The sequence below is a fragment of the Nothoprocta perdicaria genome, unplaced genomic scaffold (assembly GCF_003342845.1).
Source record: "Nothoprocta perdicaria isolate Ctin4 unplaced genomic scaffold, notPer1 scaffold_0, whole genome shotgun sequence".
Classification (NCBI taxonomy): Eukaryota; Metazoa; Chordata; class Aves; order Tinamiformes; family Tinamidae; genus Nothoprocta; species Nothoprocta perdicaria.
In genome coordinates, this window is record NW_020454092.1 from 15964041 (window position 1) to 15985711 (window position 21671).

At 38.1% G+C, this 21671-nt stretch overlaps 1 protein-coding gene across 4 annotated transcripts in view; it reads right to left on the reverse strand.

The window, feature by feature from the left end:
* Window positions 1-13102: 13102 nt before the first annotated feature.
* BEND5 (BEN domain containing 5) overlaps window positions 13103-21671 on the reverse strand; it is a 30987-nt gene continuing 22418 nt past the window's right edge. For all 4 annotated transcript variants that reach the window (XM_026033956.1, XM_026033950.1, XM_026033975.1 and 1 more), the window contains 2 exons: window positions 17852-18065; window positions 13103-14126 (listed from right to left, as the gene is read on the reverse strand). In XM_026033956.1, the coding sequence (XP_025889741.1) occupies window positions 13966-14126; window positions 17852-18065 (375 nt within the window). In that variant the 3' untranslated portion in view covers window positions 13103-13965. The remainder of the gene's footprint in view (window positions 14127-17851; window positions 18066-21671) is intronic.

Genomic DNA, 21671 nt, shown 5'->3' on the forward strand with positions numbered 1-21671 from the left:
TATCTAAAGGCTTTAAAGCTCCCTCCAGAGCTGTAGGTATTATCTGACTCCCAGCCTGGCTRGAATTGCAGCTACTCATGAAACCAGCTCTCCCTACACTGCAAACCCAAAGACTCCTGCATCCACCTGTGTTTGCACCAAGGCGATGGAAGCGAGCTGCCGGAAGGTCATGGGATGTGGCAGAGGGTCTGAAGCAAAGGCACCCGGGTACAAATCTGAGCACCAGGAGACCAGCAGGGATTGACAAGTACAAGCTGCCAACGTTAAGTCTCTCCTCTCTGCTCCACTGCAGCTAAAGAGCCCCTTGTTCTCAAGCGCCATTGGGTCTGTCGCATTTAGCTTGGATTTCATGGATGAAAGGTCTTTTAAACCAAAAGTTTGTCTATTTTTTCCAAAATTTCATCTATCAAATGATGGTATTATCACTTTCTACACTCTGTTTCCCCATAAAATCAGGACATTTTACTTAAGAGGTTAAATGAGGTTTGGATACCAACTAGAAAGCGTTGACTTACATAACACCTCAAGTAAACGTACGTAGCCTGTATCAGCTGTCTGAAGGATACACATTCTGTGCCACTTATGCAGAGGTTATTAGTAAGCACTCGGCAGTGCAGGGCAGGCTGGGGGTGCTTCATTGCAAGGTCACGCAACGCGCGAGCAGCTATTTGCTTGCATGGGCAACTGTGCCAGTGAACGGTAATGCRGAGAGGCAGCAACCTGCACTGCACTTCCTACTCCCCACCCAGCCACCAGGAAAGGAAATCGGAAAAACGACATAGATCTGAGCCTGCTTGCTTGAGAGGCACCCAGATATTTGCATTGATTCAGTTATTGCAAGAGATGCACTGATAATCATCATGTAACTACATATCAGCTGCCTTCATTTTTTTTTTTTTCCCCCATTCAGAGAGGGCACAATGAGAAATCATTAGTTTACTTTTGGCTTCGGTACAAAATAAGGCACTCTCTGAGGCAGGGACCGTCCTTTCCATCATGTTAGCAGAGCACTTACAGCAGTGAGGTCCTGGTCCAGGACTGGGGTTGCTAAGCAATATGGAAATACAAATAATAAATGAATAACAACCACCTGCAAAAGATTACATTCTGAATTGTACCTTACCATGAAAGGTGTTTCAAATGTCATCTGGATTCACATTTGCTGAAATCAAACTAAAAGAGATGGAATGATTATTGTATAGAATATTTTCAGATACGTACACAATTTATTTCCCATTACTGTAATTCACTTCAGGGTTTGTTTCTTCTTTAAGGCATTTAAAGCACATAGCTCAATGGAATAAAATGGCTGGTTTACTTGTTAGAGCACAGACTTGAAACTGCTTAAGTGTATTTTTCTGTCAGTGTGCATTTCCCATTCCCAAGGTTATTTAAGCGGTGGCTGTTATTCTGTGTACAAACGTGTCGTTAGCATGACTGATGTCAAAACAGCGTTTACATTCTACATCGCTGATTAAAAGCTGCTCGTAAGAAATCCTCTTTACAACGCACAACAATGTAAACACACCATACTAGGAAATCTCACAAAAGGAACTTCCCCTTCAGGCCGCTGCTCTATCTGCTCTGAAGCTTTAGCAGTACATTAGTGCATCCCTTAGGAAGGCAGATTCCTTCCCCGAACACTTGGTCTCTTACCCATTGGAAAGATTCCCATTGACTTTAATAGGCATACGGTTAGCTCCGCACTAAATCCCATGCTTCAGGCCAACTTCGGGGCTGTGGTTGAATTGTACAGAGCATGAAGGAGGTCAAGGGAATGCAACAGGGTCTCCAGCTTTAGGAGTATGTTATGTATGGAATTTGATCCAGATAGTTAAATAAATAACCAAACAAATCTTTCTACATACTTGTCCATAGCTTCCAGACTAACACAAAAAATAAGAGAGTTTATGTTTGTTTGTTTTTAAAGTTTGTGTTACCCTAGAAGAAAAGGCTTACTAGAATGGGGCAGATCTCCTCACTGCATCAACAGACATAGCTGTGGGTAAACCTCGAGCGACAAGGCATCCCATGCCACGGGAGGGAGCACTTCTCTGCTCACAGAAAGAAACAGCTGCAGACAAATTCTGTGGTGACATGGGTCCCGAGACTTAGACAAGCAAACAAAGACCCCCAGATGAAGGTGAGCACAGCCATTTCACTCGCAAATTATTACATCCTTGCAAATCTTCATACTGACAGGATAAAATAGGAGTTTCTCATGAACAAAACTAATCTGGAGTCATTCTGGTCTCAGAAGAAGTAGTGGGAACTGGGGCCTTCCCAAGCTCTTCCTTCTCTCCTGAGGCCCCATATCRCATCCCACTCTTGTCTCCCGCATTCCCTTCCCTTAAGGCTGCGCGCAGGAACCACCATCCACACACCTGCTTCCAAAGCAGAGCCATGGAGGAACTTGACTTATCCTGGCTTGCAGTGAGCAGGTCTCAGCTTGTGCTTGCTGCAGATCAAAAGCTCTCACACACGAGCAGTAAACAAAGCAGTAATTTGTTAAGCGGCAGCAACTTAATTGGAAACCTGAGCCTTCGTCAAAGATTATCCTGGCTGGGGATAAACATTACACTCAGCCTTTCTACCCCACTGGGGATACCCTGCATCGAAAACAAAACAAAAAGAGTGAATTAACAGAAACTGGTGTTGTTTAAAAATAAAAAAGTTAGAAGTTTCCATGGGGGCTCCTGCCTGTGCAGGAGCTTGGCTTGGGAGCACAGGCAGGTAAAGCTGCAAGCATATATTGAAGTGGAAGCTTCCAAGGGAATAAGTTATATTAGGGGTTCTAGAGAAAGAATGGGAGGGAGGATGGAAGGAAGGATGGAAGAATAGAAGAATGGAACGAAGGAATGAAAAAACGAAAGAATGAAGGAAGGGCAGTGCAGAGACAACACAGTTAAAAATACTAATCCAAACCACAAGCCTGATGCTAAGCCTGGCACTCACTTCATGAATGCTCTCTAACTTAGTTATTAGTTACTTAGGAGATTCCACTTTGCGTTATTACTTAAGCTCATGATCTCTCCATGGTTGAAAATTAATCTGCACAATAAACATAACAGTGACAAAACAGAAATGGGGCACCAGGGAAAAATGCAGATATTTGTTTTTTTGGAGATAATACACATGCAGTTGGAGAGCTGGAAAGTTTCAGATGAATCTTGCTGAAGTCCTCAAGACAAGTGCTACTCAAAAGCAAATACAGACGAATATGTCAACACGGAATAGCAGTTCATGTGAGTTGCTAAGCTAATGAAGCCCTGCCTGATATTACAACAGAACCCAGGAAAAGCACACATATGGGAAACCAGGAAAGCAGACCCACCAAAACATCAGCGGCTAAATATCTAGGTGTCAGTTTTCAAACTGTCCAAGAGCTTTGAAAACTCAGTTCCTATTAAATTAATCTTCCAGATGTCTTTCCAGATCTTGGCCTTAAGTTTGCATTAACACATACCACATTTTTTAAAAATCTTTGGATAGTCTGCTGAAGAAAAAACTAGGTACAAAGTTGTTATTTGACTTTTAAAGAGCAGGGCGTGGAATTATGTCTTCAGTGCCCACTGCTGTCTTAGCACATGAGGCTGAACAAGTTACCAGCTCCCTGATTCTGAGCATTATCAGTATTTACAGCTAGCAAAACAACCCTCTCCGCTGGGACGGTCTGAGGCTTCGTTAAATGTTTACAAACAGTTTTAAAACAGTGAGATAGAAATCTACATAAAAGCAAAGGTAGTTTTACACAGCACCTGGTTAAGCACACACCTCTGGCACAAAGGACTGTCCTACAGATGTGTACTGACAGTAATATTAATTAATGTGAAGTGGCAGAGGAACATCAGACAGGAAGAAAARATCCCTCAGAATGACTCCTAAGGAAAGCATAATGAGAATGGGATAAAGTATGACAGTTTAAAATACAAGTGCAGGAGCACCAAGGAAGAGGTCTCTGTGGGCTCACTCATTATTGCTAAATTACAAGTCATCAGTATGACCAAGTCAAAAAGAAAAGAGCAGAAGATACACCCAGTAAGTTATTGCTAGAGAAGTAATGTCACTGTGTAAGGTAATACAGGGAACTATTGTACAAATGTACACAGCATCACTGACCAAAAAAGATATGGCAAATAAGTTGTTCTCCAGGATAAACAAGTAGTTGAGCTTATGTTRCAAGTAAAATTTAAAAAACAGTTCAGTCTATCAGAGGTTGCTGGATATGATCTCTCCTAATCTCTTAAAAGATGGAAATCAGCTTCTAAAACTAGGCAGCAACATTTGCTCAAGAACAAATAGGGATATATTCATTATGAGTAAATTCAGACTAGAAAAAAGGAGGAGAAAAAAATCAAGGTGTACCTGTGGGACACTGTTCTGGAATTACCTTGCAATGAGTGCTGGAAGAGCAAAATGGGAACTGATGTTCCCTGTGTAACAGGGCACCTTCGACACGGGGTCTAGTGGTTCTAGTCCTGTGTGACAAAGCCCAGCAGCAGGTCCACACACCTACAGCGCTATAGAACTGTTGGCTCCAAATTTAACAACAAAGGCCTGCCATTTAACAACTTTCCAGGTCTTGAGATAACCTATTTTAGTGAAGTCAAACAATTTCACTGTAGAAAGTCATGATGGAACAGATGCTCTTGGCAAAGAGCGTCAAACTTCCCAGTGCTGGAATGAACAAGCTGATCTTCTACTTTTATGTATAGAGCTCCTTTTCCATAGTAGACTGAAATGTTTTCATTAACCCACTCTAAATGCCACAATCTTATTCCTCCAGTAGTCTAAGTCTTCCATATTAAACTGAATTACCTGCTACAGTAATACACCTATCTTTGCTTTGACTTGCAGCAATGTACTCCAGGCAGCGCAATCCTCTGCTGGAATCTTTCTGTCACTCTTTATTCCATTTATCAAGGAAGAAAAAAAAAATACTATGATCTCTAGATTTCTGACTTGATAAGTTACTCGTGCTTTAAAAACAAATACATCACCGTCTAGATTTCAGTTTAATGACACACCCAGCATCCATAACACTGCCCATAACTGACACGGTGCTCACATTTTCTATCATCATTTTTAATATAGAAAATTAATTTGGAACCTCCTACAGGCAAAATGACTCCAGACAAATTTAAGGACAGAAGAAGAGCTCAGACATAGCTCAGAGCACAAGAGGCAGCCAGGGATTAGCAACAGCAGGACTTTCTGTCCTCAGCTCRGACTTTGCTAACCAGTGCCAAGGGATTCATGGTTTTGCAAGGATGTGGGTCATGGCAGAGGTGACACGGAGTCCTGCAGGAACCTGGAGGCAATTAAATTGGTGATGCAGCTGAGCGTCACCACAGGCAGGGAGAAGGGACCTGAACAGTGACAAGAAGCTACAGTCTCCCACAGGAAGGGATGACTGCTTATACAGCMTGTAGAATGCAATCAATCACTAGAAAACCTCTTAAAAGAGGTCACTGGTTACTGAAATGGTACTGGAGTACTTAATATAGAGAAAAAAAAATGGAATAACAAAAAAGAATTCCTTTTATCATACTTTTCACTAAACCAGATTCTCACAGAAATTCCTTTGGGGTCTCTAAGAGCACAAACAGGTAATCTGAATACACAGACGAGCAGCARTACTGGCCAACAAGATAATCCTCTGCTAACAACTATCCGAGCTATTCTGCTTAGCTAACAGCCAAAGACACTCACACTTCTGCAGAACTGCCTGAAGAAGCATCTGCTAAGACAGCAGAATATTCAATGCAACAGGGAGAAAATACATCAGCCAACAAAAACCTGACCCTTAATTTCCAAAACAGATGGGATCTCTTTAGCATTCCTCCATGAAGGATTAGGGAGCAGCARGTAAACAGATCACAGCTGCTCAGGACACAATGGCAGGTATGTCACKTTTTGAAGGAGAAGAAATTGCCCCAAAGAAGTAATCAGCTGAAGGATGTCCCTCCCAATACYAGCTAGGGCACATCTGCAAACGCACTTACCAGGCTCTGTAGTCTGCTATACAGATCACTGAAAACTCCTCCAAGTGAGGACTAAATGTCCCACGGGGTACGGTAACTTGAAAACCATAACGTTTTAATATTAAGCAGGCAAGAGGAGTCTTAAGGGCTGCAAGCTGAGAGTGCAGTGGCAGATAATACACTAACATCCTGGAAACATCCAAGTTCCACATTAAGCTCCAGAAAGATACCCAAATGAGGAGTCAGAACTACTGGCCCTGCTGGGACAACATGTGTGTGCTCTACCTRAGGAAGAGCGAGTGATGTGGCAGGGTAAAAAGGAAGAACACGCTTTGTCTCATTGCTGGCACATGTACAGTACTTAGTCAAAAAGAAAAGCATATTAGATATAAATACCCATTCCAAGACCAATATTTCCATGACAGAGTTATACTTAATTATATAGTAAAGCGGGAATTATGCTGTAACATCAATTGGGCAAGAAACAATTAAATATCAGTTTGTTCTACAGGGACAAATTAAGTTTGCACCACAAAATGAAATTACAACTATCATACATGACATCCTAATACAAAATGTCATGCGTCCTAAAACATGAGATGGTATCATGTTAATTAAACCAAATACAGTATTTAAGAGAATATCAAGAACTCATTTACAGAAAGTATTTCCATAAAACTCAAGTGAATTTGCATAGACATAAAGGGAAAGTGTTATAAAAATGAACTGATACCTAGAAAACATGTAGCAGTGGAAGACTGAAGAAACTCAGTCCATTGCAAAGAAGTTCTTGAGAAGACTCAGTTACAGCATTGAAGCAACACTGAGTCAAGAGAATATTTTAAGGTAGACCAATCAGGAACTAGTAAGTGGAAATGAATTTAGGAAAAAAAAAATCACATCAGAAAACAGCACAAGCTGATCAGTAAGAGTAATTGTCCACCAGGAACAAACTGCTGGAGAAAATGATGGCTTTAAGACTGGTGATGCCTTCTCAAAAAAACACTATTTGACCTTCTTAAAAGCATGTGGTAGCCCAGGAAAGGGAACTTCTCATCAAAGCGGCAACCGAGGTTCTCCAGTGGGTTCTGTGGGGACATCACCGCTGCATCTAATGACCTACGAGCAGAAAGAGAGAGCCTACAGTCTCTCCATCTGTCTTCAGATGTGTAACTCARATGGCTAAGAATGTATTTCCCTAAAATTATACGCAGATAACAAAATATTGAGGTAGTTCACTCTTTCAACAGATTTTCCTACGGTAAATGGAAATCCTAGCAGGCAATTTAAGTCATATGTTGGTTTAATTTGTCAAAGTGACTCTTACTTTCCATTGCTCCTTCAGAAATCTTAAAGAGATGACAGGCCAAGCTTAAGTATTGCAATTAGATGGGATATTCCTAGGTCATGAARTCTGGGAAATAGTATAGCATCCTCTGTTTTGAGGAATGAAAGCTGCTAAAGGATATTACTGAMTGATCTAATTAGATGAAATTCAGTTTTAATACTTGGAAATCTCCATGTATCAGTAATCTTTACTCCAGTCTATGCTTTGGTGCTGTAAGAAAGAAAACACTGCTACATGAAGTTCCTGAAATGCAAAGAGAGCTTTATGGTGACTGCAATGCAACCAGATCTTCTAAGAAACGCTCTAATACTATGTCACTTGTCTCCAAGAATAACAAGCAGGAATTTACTTTGGAACCCTGCTGCCAAATTGCCAGGCATGAATTGTGAAACACTTCTATCTCCTCACCTTCATGGCAAGCACAGAAGATTGTCTCCTACTTGCATAAAGGAGAAATGAAAAAGGAAGACCAGGAAAATAGAAGCCTGCTAACACAGGGAAAATCATCAATTTTGTGGATTTACATGGAACAGCCAGATTTACATGGACTGTAAGAATAATGGTGAATTATATCTAATAACATACAGCTACATAACTGCATTAGAGTTCCTGACTACCAAAGAAAATGCTGATTATTCTACTTGTTAAAGGTTAAATTCTTGGCACGTAAGAGTGATTGGACTTTTTTAATTAATAAAACTTCTCGCTGATTGAAACCTTAAATGCCAGTCAACCTGCTTGAGATTTTGTTATTTGGCTACTGACTTAATTTAAATTGCACAAATTACTTCTCCGTGGGAAGGTAAAAAGGCCTACGTGACTTCTCCACAACATATTCCTAGACATCCCGTACAATCAGGCATCAACCCTACTCCTCATTTTGCTGCACTCACTGATCCCAATATCCTCTTAAATTTAGAAATAGCATCAAGCATAAGCTACACATATTCACCACGGTGGCAACAAACTTCGCTGGTGGAATTACCTTTAGGGGGAGATACCTGGAGAAAAGGCATCCCACTACGTGCTMTCTTACCAAGCAAAGATGGTTCCTTGCACAAGGTACACTGATCTTGGAAAGATCAAAGTTTACTTGCAGTTGCCAAAAGTATATAAATAATTAAATAAGGTAAACAGATATCAAGACAGCTTAAAAAAAATGGAGAAAAAATGTAAAATTACATTTTCAGGAGTCTTTTGGGGCACTTCAGAATCTAAGACATTTCAAAAACAAAGAACAGTGACTTGGATACAGGTTCTCTGTCCTCTACAGCTCCAGCTATGTTCAAGCATAAACATCATTTAGAAAGATGTCCCTCATTCCATGTCTATTCTGTTAACGTAAGAAAAAAATGGGAAAAAAACCCTCCAAAAATAATACAATTCCCTTTATCTAAACTGCAATTCTGCAGGATTGCCATGAACATCTGGGAAGACTTTAAAAGATATATTTGATTACCAAAGAAATAATGTGAAACTCTCCCATGTAAACTTTTTCATTCATCTGTCGTTTTGTCACCTCTGCTGATAATCAGTCTACCCCATAAAAGCTAAATCTTTCTTTAAAAGAGGGAAAGCCCGTGCTCAGTATAAAAGATGCACAATCACCAACAAGCATAATTTCCCAGGTTTCACTGGACTTCCAGCACTTGTTATGCTACAATGAAAGCTGAGACCTCTCCCTTGGGTTTTCTGTAATTTTTCACTGACTCAGTAATTTCAAAACACCGAAGACTAAAATTTAATATGRAAGTAGATAGCCTGGTGCATTAAAAACCCATGCTTGTAAGAGTCTAGAACTGTTAAACTTCCAATAAACAGCTGTTACCAACATGGAACATAATGGTATTCTGCGACTGGTGGAGGAAGCCATTTCCCTCGTAGGAAGACATTTTCTAGCAATAAGGCAGTAAAAAAACCCAAAATTCCTCATGCTCAGCTGCTTCTTCCTCTCCCCCCAGACCTGCTTTCACCTCTGCTCTCAGCCGTAACAGAACTTTATCTAATTTCACAGGTGTAGTATTTTTATCTTTATAATAACCAACTGATGCCRCAGTGACTTTACCACAGACTCAACAAGTGAAAATCTAATGCAGAGAAYGAAAATTCTTGTTCAAATAGAAACAGCAGAAATAATTGCAAATAATTGCAAAAGTAAAGCAAATGAACAGCCARGCAAATTAATTCCTTTTTGAATCATCGTTCCTGTTTTCCAAGTCCAAATGATGCTCTATTCCTATTCAGGAAGCCTGRGGGGATGAAAAAGTGTCCAAGATGGTGAAATTAAAAATTAGCTACTGAGCATGAAACATGCAATAATTGCATTTCATAACATTTTTATTGCCTCAATGTAGTATGAATCACTTCACAATTCCACAGTGTTATGATGAAAAAAATGACACCAATAAAGCCTAAACGATTAATGTTATGACTTCATCAATCCCAGACTAAAGGCATGCATAGAATGACAAATATTTTCAAGAATACGTTTTGGAAACCACTGTCTCACTCTGAAGAAGCACAAATTTCATTTTTACAGATGTCTGAAAAGTGGCCATTTTCACATCAGAAGATGGAATATTGAAATAATCCTGAATATAAGTTCATATGAAAGAACTTTGCTTTCTCTTTGAGAAACTGTCCAAGCTTTGTTTTCTCAAGAGTTACAAATGGAGCTAATACACACTAAGGCTGCAGCTGCCAGGGCTGTATTAGTTCAGAACATKCTCACTCCTTTGAGGTTTTGTGCCAGGACAGTATCATTTCAACAACAAACTACACTTACCTTGACTTTTTAAAAGCCTACAATTTCTGGCATGAAGCTGAATTAGCTTTACAATTTCACCTAATATGAAAAAAAAGTTCAACTTATTGACATTTAAAACTTAAAACAGAAATAGGATGAGAATCTACACTTAAGACAACAAAGCAGCCATGTAGTAATCCATCAGATACAACATCAAAGGTACAGTGCAAGGAAGTTCTCTCCTGCAGGGTGACTGTACTTTCTTTTGACAGCCCTGCTCAATAGCTACCCAAATACAACCTCATAAATTCCTTCAATTGATAGTTCAACTTGGATGTGACTAAATAAATAAGAATTGTAGTCTGTATTAACAAAAAAGAAACAAMCAAACTTCCATCTCTTTAAAGCATCTCTAAATCCAGACTTGTTCTGTTATGGCCCAATCTGACTATTTTTTTTTCCTCTCCTTAAGGAAAAGGAAATATGAGCTTTCTTTTTAATTGAGTTGCCAGGCATCTCGACTGTGGTATTAAAACCTCTGTTCTGATTCTTTCTTTAATATAATAGCTCATTTCCCTTATAAAATCATTAATGGAAAATAAAGATCTCTTTGTTAACTCTAATCTCACTTCCTTGCAAGTGTGCCAGAGGCACTTTAATATGGATCAAGTCATGAATATTACAAATTACAGTGGCAATGTGTGGCAACAAAGGACTCAGAGTATTCATATAAACTAATACCTTCTTCTTTCTTCAAGGAAAAAGGGTAAACAGCATGCCCTGATCTTTCTGGACAAAACAAAATCAGTTACTCTTCTATCTCTTTTTCTCTGATACRTCTAAATCCCAGTTTACCCAATGAAATAATAGCACAGCGCAAATGATGAACCTGATATAGGATGTAATAAAACTTATTTCACTTCATGTAGAAATTCCGTACTGTTTCATGTGATGGATAGATAATGATAAAGTTAAACTACAATAGGACAACTTTAGGAGGCATTAGTTTTGCATAAAGTTTCCTCTGGCAGATTTATGGGAGGTGCACTATGAGCAAACCAGAACTATGCACAGACAGGTGCAATTACAGAAGAATTAATGTACCTGCAAGAACAGCATTGACCATAAATGCAATATCAAATAATGAAATGAAATTCACAGTAAATTTGGCAATCACTATTTCAATTCAGAAAAGCATACTCTATTGAAGTGTATATTTGTCCTTGAATAATACTGGAAAACATGACGACTGTGGCCTATTTGCCTATTTAAAACAAAAAGGCTGGGAAAGATTTGCAGCTTTTACACAAGATTCACAGAGAAGGAAAAGAGAAAAAAAAGTAATGACAAATTTTAAATACAAAAATGTTATTTGTATACAACTGCTATCCATTACAGTCCCTACACTCCTTGCCTGACAGCTACAGTGTGTGCAAAACCGTAAAGAAGTCAAGCCTTGTGTGCTACCCAAATACTCCACTGAAACTCTGCTTAAAGGGCTGTCGACTGGTGCTGGGGTGACCGAAACTCCCAAGAAAACGTGAATAAAGATTTCAGAGATACCTTCTCCCAAAGAAAAAATAAAATCCTACTGCAATGCRCACCATTTACATTTGACGGGACAAACCTGTCAAAAAGAAACCCTAGAAAGATCTTGCAGGTTTTGCAGAAATATCAAGAATTTCCAATATTGTGGGATACAAGTTACAGTCCTAACTAATTAAATTCTAATCTGCCCTTTTCAGGAATCACAAAGCGCTATCTCAAACAGTCTTATGCTATACTCATTTTATTAGAAGTGCAGTGCTATTTTCTCATTAAAGAATCTGCTACAGTAAAAACATGTTAGCACTAAAGCCATAAAAGACTGAGAAAAAATGGTTACTTTTCCTAATTTTGCTTTAAAAACCATTGCACGTTCACAAGTCTTTGCCTGAAATACGGGATTTGCTCTTTTAAATGTTTCTTCAACGTTATCCTTATTTTGTTCTTTAATTAATAAAGGGATACACACACCAACATTAAAACCACTAATTTACTATTTGGCATCCCGAATTAGGGAGCATAAACATTTATGCTCTTCACTAACCAGTACCTAAGACCMGTTTGAAATAGAAAGGGGCAAGCCAGGCTGCCAAAAGCGCAGTCTCAGAATAAGTGTAAGCCTTTGCAAAGACATTCCTTTACCTGTTCCCAACTACTGAATTTTCACCATCTCCCTTCTATTGCCACCAACCTCTATGAAATGAACCTGAAAATCTGTGGCATATGACAAATCTGTATAATCTGAAGAGGCAGTTTAAGGGAAGGGACGTGGGGTTATGGGCAGAGAAAGTCGGACAAACTCTCCTGGTAGGATTATGTACTTAGGCTTAAGTCAGTCAAGAAGTTGCACCTTGGAAAGAATTAAACAAATATTAGTGTTCTGGATTAGGACATCATTTCAGCACATATGGCACTATGGGAAGAGAAAATAAGCTCTTTTCTTTACCCCTATTCATCCCGAAACAGGTATGAAAGTTAGCACTTCTCTCCCTTCCWTTGCAGCCCTTAAAAGGATCCTCACACCACTCCTTTCAAATCATCATAGAGGACATTTATAATAACCTTAACATTTGAGTACACCAATGGTAAAGGACGATGATAAGAMATTTTAAATTTCTCCAAGTGCAGCAAGCAGGATTTCAGCAGCAGAAATGGAATAAATAATGGTACTCTAGAAGAGATGATCCAAAACGCAGATAACCACACCTGTGCATGTAAAATAAATGGAAATTTAACTGAGATTATCAATATAACAAATCTTYGAGATTGATCAGATATTATTCTTTTTCTTTTAATTCATCGGTCCCAAGTTCTCTCTTCAAGCCTTATTCTCAAAATCCTTCACAAAACAAGGCATAAGGTTATTTTCATTCCATCAGAAAAAGGTGTAACCAGACCCAAAACTAATTATTCCGTATGTCTCTGCATCAAACAAACCACAAGTCCAAACTCAACAGAGAAAATGATGTTCTTCTAAGCTAAATTTGTGCTAAAAACACCCACTGTTAACCCATGGGTTCAGAGGAATTGGTATTAAGTTGTATATTACACATAATTTGCTTACAACGGCAATCTTTATATGTTTTGAAAATGCAAATAACACTAAGAATGCAGTGTTTCAAGAACTACAATAYAGCCAAACCAAACAGCTTTGGAGCAGAAACAAAAATCTGAAAGGTGCCTTTGTGCCCMAAAATAAATCTTTTAGATATTTTTTTCTTTTCTTATATATAAATTATCATGGTCTTACAAGTTATAGCTTTAGGTTTGTGGGTTTTTTTTTTAGTTTCAAGTATGACACTAATGGCAATCAAGTTATCCAAGATAATAAGTGAAAAGGCAGCACTGTTTGTGGGTTTTTGACCAAATATATTGTAAGAGATTGAAACAAAGTTTTATAAAAACAAATGATTAAAATTTCAGTTCAGAAAGACACTTTGTAAAATACAATAAAACCCTTTTCAATATCAAAGTAGATTTTGTACAGATCTTTCTAAGCAGATGTTTACTACAGCCCAGTTGAACTAACTCCAATAAAACAAGACGTAGGTAAAAAGGGTTGGTGTTTGCAGAAATACAACCTATATACAAAACTGCAGGTAACATACTGCAACTCATTGGAAAAAACTTGGAAAAATCCACTCTGTTTCACCGTGAGTGGACTTATAATCGATCTTATATCATTTAAAATCAGCTTACACTATAGAAAGGCTTATCACAAAACAAAAAAAACAGACTGAGAGTCACCCTTAAAGCCAGATTCTCCCATCAGCAAAAATCAGCACGCAAATCAAAAAACAACGCTTAAGTAAAACACTAAGACTTTATGAAAAATCCAAAATTTATTGCAAATTGTACTTTGCACTTTCCCTCCTTTCTTCATTTTTACATGATTTATTGATATCCATGATTTTTTCACAGATGTACTTGTTGACTTTGGAGAGTCTCTGTGCAATTTCAGTTTCATCCACAGTTTCTTGTGCTATTCTATCATACAAACATTCTGGGGAGAAAAAAAAAAAAAGAAAGAAAAAGCTATTAGGATTATTTTTAGAAAAAGACCGTAACCCTCTGTTGGCCTCACGACCCAGCAGACAGCAATAAGCACTGTGTATATTTGTTGCAGCACAAAGGAAGCTTTCACTGACTCATGAACTATCTTTGTTAGAAGCAAGATTTTTCACCAGGTTTGAATTTTTGATATGACAAACTCTCAGTTTTGCTGAGACTACATGAACAGGCTTTCTATACAGAAACAAGGCTAAATCCAGCCTTTTAACAGTGCCAGTCTTGTCTGCCTAAATCTTCTATTTGTCCTTATCTCCACAGATTTAAGAATCTTCCTCCAGGTGYAGGGTCTCACTAGAACTGTTGTTATCTAACATTCCCTATGAGTCACTCTTTTCATCCTACCTTCAAGACAACAAATAAGTGGTGTTAGGAGAAAACATTAATTTAATAAAAAGATATAAAATTGCATAACGTACATTACAGTGTCTGCATCTTTATCGCATGTCCCACCCCTGGTCTTTGTACTTTGCTTGCATTATAAGAGTATTTGGGGCGAGACTGATCTCGTGGGTTTGCACAACATGCTTTGGAGAACTGAATGGAGTATCAAAAGCAATGAACCAGTATCGACAAAGCAGTGAGTACAAGGAGGGAAAACCCTGCTCCCCACAGTTGGTAGCTCTGCATCTGGCAGGATCCAGCACACGTTAGTGAAAGCAGAGATGGGGCAACACATCCAGCTCCCTAGGCATTAGACACAGGCAAGGTTTTTTTTTCTTTTTTTTCTTTTTTTTCCATAACCAGGAGAATGCATTTTGTTGCATAGACTACTAGTAATAAACAGCTCCCAAGATTGATTAAACAAATTCTTTTCTGCTTTGCCTAGTAATCTATTCCAGTAGCCATTTATTGCTTCATATAGAGAAAGCCTTAGAGATTATCACTTAATTAACATGGTTTATAACATTTCTAATGCATCGTATTAAAAAGTTATGAAAGTTAAGTACTATGTATGCTTTGTAGTTCATTTTGAAGCCTCTCCAAAGTTTTATAAAAGGTTATTTTGCATTAAGAARGTTTATAACAGTGCTCATACATCATACTTTTTATAACTTCTTTATAATATACTACACAATAGGGATTTTTTAAGAGGCTAGAGAAATCAGACACATTAAAAGCTAACACTGACATTCAAAAATTTAAATAAGTTAGTCCATGTCCACAGAAAAATGAGAACATCTTGAAAAATGTGAATTTTATATTGCAAAATATACTGAATATAAAATAAAATCAATCAACATGCAGCCTGATAGCTGGAATGCAAATCATCAGTAAACTATGATTTGAAATATGATCCCKAGGAAGACACATGTCAATGAGAACCTGAAGAGACACAGTGTGGTTTTAGGGCATAAATTTTTACTACAGCAATCTCAGGAATACTCCATAAAGTTTGTATCATATAAACCTAGGGAGCTAAGCTTCCCGTAAGATGYAGGCTGTGTTACTATCTTATTCCAGAGAAGAAATCACTTGATAGAACTTATACATCATCTGTGCGTCTAAAAGTCATGGTGATCCAGACAGATACATGATGTTTCTTTCGCCCCCTTATCTTTCATTTCTGTGAGGGGCTACAGATGCAGCAACTCAGTAGGTGACACGAGGGTGTTGGTTCAGGGACTTCAACGAGGGATTCGGAGGTTCCACCTTGGATACCCTTTCCTATTTCTGAGGGGAGCAAAGCTTTAAGCGGACTGTAAAAACTAGAATGGACCTTTATTTCTTGATGTGACGCCTGATTCAAGATTCTGGCCAAAGAAACTAACTTCCTAGCATTTCACCATTTGCTACTTTGTTTTGTGTCTCCASGTCTCTGTAATTGGATGACTTGTCAAGCATCACTTCCAAAGCTTCAGAAAACACTGCTGGCGAAATGGGGCAAGACCTGTTAGCAGACGTGCAAGTGTCACAGTACAAGGTAACACAGTGCCAAATGACACAAGGGTGGTTATGTGCTACCCAGTACTGCTGATCTAGGAAGTCCTTCCGCTGCCCTCCTGTTGCTGCTAAACACCTACCTACCTCTATGCCTTGGGTAAAAGAAACGCTTGAAAGAGAAACATAGAAAAGCAGGAGTGGAACAGGAAGAAAAAAAGAAAAAAAAAAGCAAATGAAGGTAAATGCTGACGAATGCAATTCAAGGAAGAGGAAAAAGGGAGGACTTCTTACCATGTACCTGATGGAAACCACTCCCAAGCTCACTCTAGTCAAAACAGGATAAGTTTGAAGAAAACTATCATTCAAAAGATTTAAGCAGGCTGGGTCTGACTGAAGTCCAAGAGGAAACTCTCCTAGAAGCAACTCCAACAGCAATGTTGAGGAGCAAAAGCCTCCAACAGGAGACTGAGAAAGACGGTTGCAATGGGCCAGTAAAGGTGCTTTTTGTGACTGCCTGCAAGTGTGCAAGCYGTACTTGGGGTAGCCAGCTCCCTCTTGTCTTAGGAGCTGAGGGGACTGCCCCAGCCCCAGACTACAATCCTTACAGGGCAGCAAGGATGTCCTTACTTGACTACTGGTGTTAGGATTGTGCCAAAAAGTCCCAGTCAGAACTAGAAAAGCAGTATGGAACAGCATGTGCTTCCAAGTTTATTTTTGAAGCAGATTAGTTAAATGAAAAAAAAAAAAAATCTTCTACTTTTCTTACTCTGTAAGAAGTAAGCAGTAGTAAGAAGATCACTTTCTCCCCACCCAACACACACATACACACATAAGAAGGAATCATATTTCCTGCTTTCAAGGCAGATTACAAGAGTTCATAGTTTAGAGCACAGGGCAACTAAGAACAGGAAATATAGAATAATGAAGCTCACTGAAATTGCAGAAGAAACTTTAAGAAGGAGACTTCTTTCAGCCCGACTGGAATTTAGGCTGAACACAGAACCTACAAATCTAATTGATGTGTATTCCATGAGGAACTGACTCAGTTTTGACTTAAAAAGAAGCCTGAAATACCAAAAGAGACAGAACTGAATGTAAAACACAAGCACAATGATACAAAGGGACTGATATCACCATTCATTTCAGATAAAGGATAGGGCCTGCTTGCTCTCCCCAAGTACTACAAAGTGCAAGTAACTGAAAGTGTTGCATATTTTCTGTCAGATAGRTCAGCAATTTGCACTTCCTATTCAAACCACCTTTTCTACTAATCACATTTYCTCCACTTTAGCTACTAATATTTCTCTCTTTTGCAAATATAGATGTATTTTTAAAGTTGGTGCTGTAATGGTCTCTGTGCCTCACACGAGAGTTGGTTACATTCTGGATAAAAGAATGTGCTAAGATTACTTTCAGGCTTGTAAAAAGGCAGTGTATGCAGTTAAATCATTATCTTACAAAAGTAATTCCAGGATAATGTCCTGCTCTCCAGACTCAAAGTCCTGTCCTGCAGGTGGTTTAAAATGATGATCTTCTTGAATCTTACTGAAATCAAGGTACAACTCTCCACCTGTGAAGGCTTGCACTGTGTCCAGCTATTGCAATGTGTCTTTTAATCTTTTTTCATGGATATGTATGCACTTCAAAGATGCAATAGCAACTTTAATTACACTTTTTAATTAGTTATTTTTATATGAGCTGAAAAGAAGCATCTTTCAACTCTATGATTAATGGTTAAACTCCAAAGCAGGAAGGAAAAGTTTTCAAATAACCTACCTCTGACAATGCTTAATTTGTGAGGTGAGAGAGGTGGCTTGGGAACGGCATCTTTCTTTTTTTTGGTTGCAACTCCTGTGACACTTCTGTTCTTGAGAACATCTGTTCCCCAAATCATAACCGCTAGATTTTTTGTATACTTTGAATCTCCTTGTGTTACTTGCAGCTGGTGCCATTTCTCCTCATCTACCCAAATTCCACTGCCAAGATGGACCTAGAAGGTAGTAATAATAACAACTTATCTATGGTATACAGCACACGACAGTATCCAAGTGCTATAGGAACATTAGTATTAGGTACTATAATAACAGTAATTAGGGTTGAACAAATTCATTTTGCCTATTTCTGAATCTCCTCCAACTCTGTGGTTCAGGGAGTTCAAGTCAACCTCATATATTACACAGTTCCTGCTTCTTTTGTTCTCAATTCTTCTTACTCTCTACATTTTTTTCCCTCTCCATTCTCCAATATAATATCTCCAGAGAGGCTATGGTCAGGAAGAGAAATAGAAGAAAGAAACAGTAAATACACAAAGTAATAAATAGCTATGCACAGCATACAAACCAAGCAGTTGTGCCAACCTAATTTAGGAATAGGAGAGAAAATACTCTCTTTAATACGAAGGCCTCCTTTTGGCTGAAATAGACTCAGCTACCCAAAGCATGTTCAGAGGGGGACAGTGAGGGAAATGCTGCCTAAGTCAAATTCTATACCGGTTGGCAAAATTCATCCTGATGCTTTAAATTATCTAGAAGGATGGAAGACATTTTGAGAGCTCCAATATCAGCAAAAACCAAGAGAGTTTGGAAGTTCTATAAAACTCAAATTCCATTGGGAAGTTTGCGTAGTGTGAAGTCTACCCAGATGTGGGAAGGCAACAACACTGCTGCAACGCTACAAGCTTTCCACTATTCAGACAACGCTGGACAGAGTTATTCCATCAGGGCAGTAAGTTTGGCACAACAGACACTGGGAAACGCAGCAAAAAGCCAGAGGATAATGCACAATCTAGCTATTCTAACCACAGGTAAGACTTCAGTGCACTGGAAAAGGTCCAGATAGGATTTATTTTCAGATAATTCTTTAAAAGAAGACCAAATCAACCAAACAAACGTATAAACTGGATTCATGTATCCAAAATTCAGGTTTCACAAAATCTGATTAGAGTTGTTTTTCTTTTTCCACTATTAGTAAAATGTTACTTATTATTTAAAAAAAAAAGCTATGACAAAGGTATACTGGAGAATTTACTTGGCTTAGCTGTTTGGCTCTTAGTGTTTTGTTTTTCTACACATTTCATGTAAAATAACTTCAAACTGTATTTGCTACCCATAAGGATCTGAGCGGTACAACATAATTCCCATTAAGTTCACTGAAAATTGGAGAAAGCTATTGTAAAAAATTTATAAACCTATATTTTTACTGCCTTTATTTAACCAAACTTCCATTTTCCTTTAAATGAAAAGTTTACTTAATTATTATTGAGATATAGCCTGAAGTTTTTTTTTTTTTTTTTTTAAATTATGACAGCATACTTCAAAAAGTAGTTATTTAGAAACTGAAATACAGAAGTATGAATGGTCTGGCTATCAGCTACCTCATAAAAATGAATGAAAACCAACTTCCTCAAAATATAAGAACAAAGCAATTGCCGCTTCTGCAGAAATTTCTACACCAAGAAGGTTCTAAGAGGCTTTTCACAAGTCCACATGGTATCTCAGTTTCATAACAGACAGAAATGGAACTAGCAATGAGCACAACATGAGCAGCCTTTTTATTCTGTCTCTATTGTTGAGCCTCTTCATAACTGCTTTAAGAATTTGCACACTTTTGGTGCTCTCARCGTATTTTGAAAGGCAATTTCTTGTGTGAGTGAGCAGTCTGTGCTCAGAAAAAAAATCACCTTGCAGGATTTTATCTCAGTTATTTCTGTTCTGATCTTGGAAAAGTCACCTCTACAAATGAGCATAACAGTTATGTAGAAAGTAACTAAGATTAGAAGCTTTGTGACATGCTACATTTTGGACTTCTGCATTCAATTAATACTAGAGATTGTTCCATTTAATCAAAAATCTGATTCCCTTTGTCAAGATTAGGGCTTGTCTTTGATGAAGATCACTTAGACTCTTAAGCTACAGAGCCTCACTTGAAGTTCCTTTAAAACAACAGGTTACAGCAGAAAAAAAATTAACGTTCATGCTTCAAACAGACCATCTAGTCTTTGAACATGCTTCATTTATTAAAATCAAGTCATCATTGACATGAAACACCTAAGGTAACAGCAGCTCCATGACAGACAGCCACAGCAACTGCAATCTTATGTTTCTTTTCTATTTCTAGCACTCCTAGGACAAGGAACTTTATCTTCCCATGTCTCAGTTTACTRATCTGTTGGTACTGCTTCCTAGTACTCCCAAGGCTATTGGAAGTCTACTGTACTCCAGATTTGGAAGTACTTTCTTTCTTGCTGGATGGGACAGGTCTTTGGCTTGATGAAAACCACAGGAACTTTATTTCAGCAGCTGCAGGATTAACCTTCAAGCATAATGCAACAAAAATAGGAGCAAATTCAAAGCAATGCTCACCGCTGTAACTGTACTAACACATGCAATACATTTAAACATATGTTAGAAGTGTTTTTTTTTTTTTTTTTTTTGAAATTAATGCCATTCTTTTTCAGTAATTCCATTCCATCTCTACAGGAGAGAGATCTTTCTGATGGGAGAGAATCCTACTAACATCAAATTCAAAGTATAAGGTTTCTAAACCACTATGTAGMAATGTACATCAATATAGGATTAATGAAAAGGAAAATAAATGAGATACACCTTGAGATGGCTGAAAGCCCCTAAAAYAGGCAAATGTAGAAACAAACCTACATTACAAAAAGAAAGTTAAAGTGATTTTGATATCTGTCAAGACAGAGAAAACTTCTGTAATACAAACAAAAAGAAGCTGGCAGTAATGGCAGAAGAAATAAAGGTGTGGAAAAAGCTACACACAAATATTTAAGGAGGTGCCCTATCCCACCTACTGCAAACATAGTAAGTTTTCATTGACAATAAAATACATAAAAAGTAAAGGAAGTATGTTAAATGTACTAGGCAAGAAAAGCTACCTGAACCAAATACCTGTCAGATTGCCCAAATAATACTATTTGTCGCATACATTTTGTCTGCACAATAATTATGTCAAAATTTATCTTCAATACACAGACATTTGTGTACTTAGTATTGTAACATAGATATGAAAATGTAGTATTTTATGCTACTCCATCACTAATTCTGCGGTATGTCAGGACTGAAATGGAAATTTTCTCCTAAAAGGTTCTCTGATTGTGGTACTGAATGCATGWATAGCCTGACACTCAAGATCTGCACAGGCAACTCTGAAGGACATAGGTTTTTTATAAAAGAAATACTATGTTTAATTTAATGATAATAGGAATAGCCATAAAAGCAGGCCTGAGTGGATGAGTAGACAGTATGTTAAACATGTTGGAGTCTCAAAAACTGTTAGACAGGCGTTGATAAACTGCAGCTGGATGGTATTTCAACAAGTCCATAAAAGCATCCAGAAAGTAACACCATTTCTATTCAACTCAATGGCAACTTTCCCACCAAATCCAGGGGAGCCTGTTTTCATTCCAGAGTTCAGAATTACCCACTAGACTCAAAAACAACCAAAGTGTGAAGGTTTCTCTGCAACAGGTGTAGAGCACACTGAAAATATTAAAGCTATTTTATTTAGATATATTTCTGTCAAACAGACTAATGGAACTTTACTGACTTAGGTATATATTCAGTGGTTTAAGTACGTC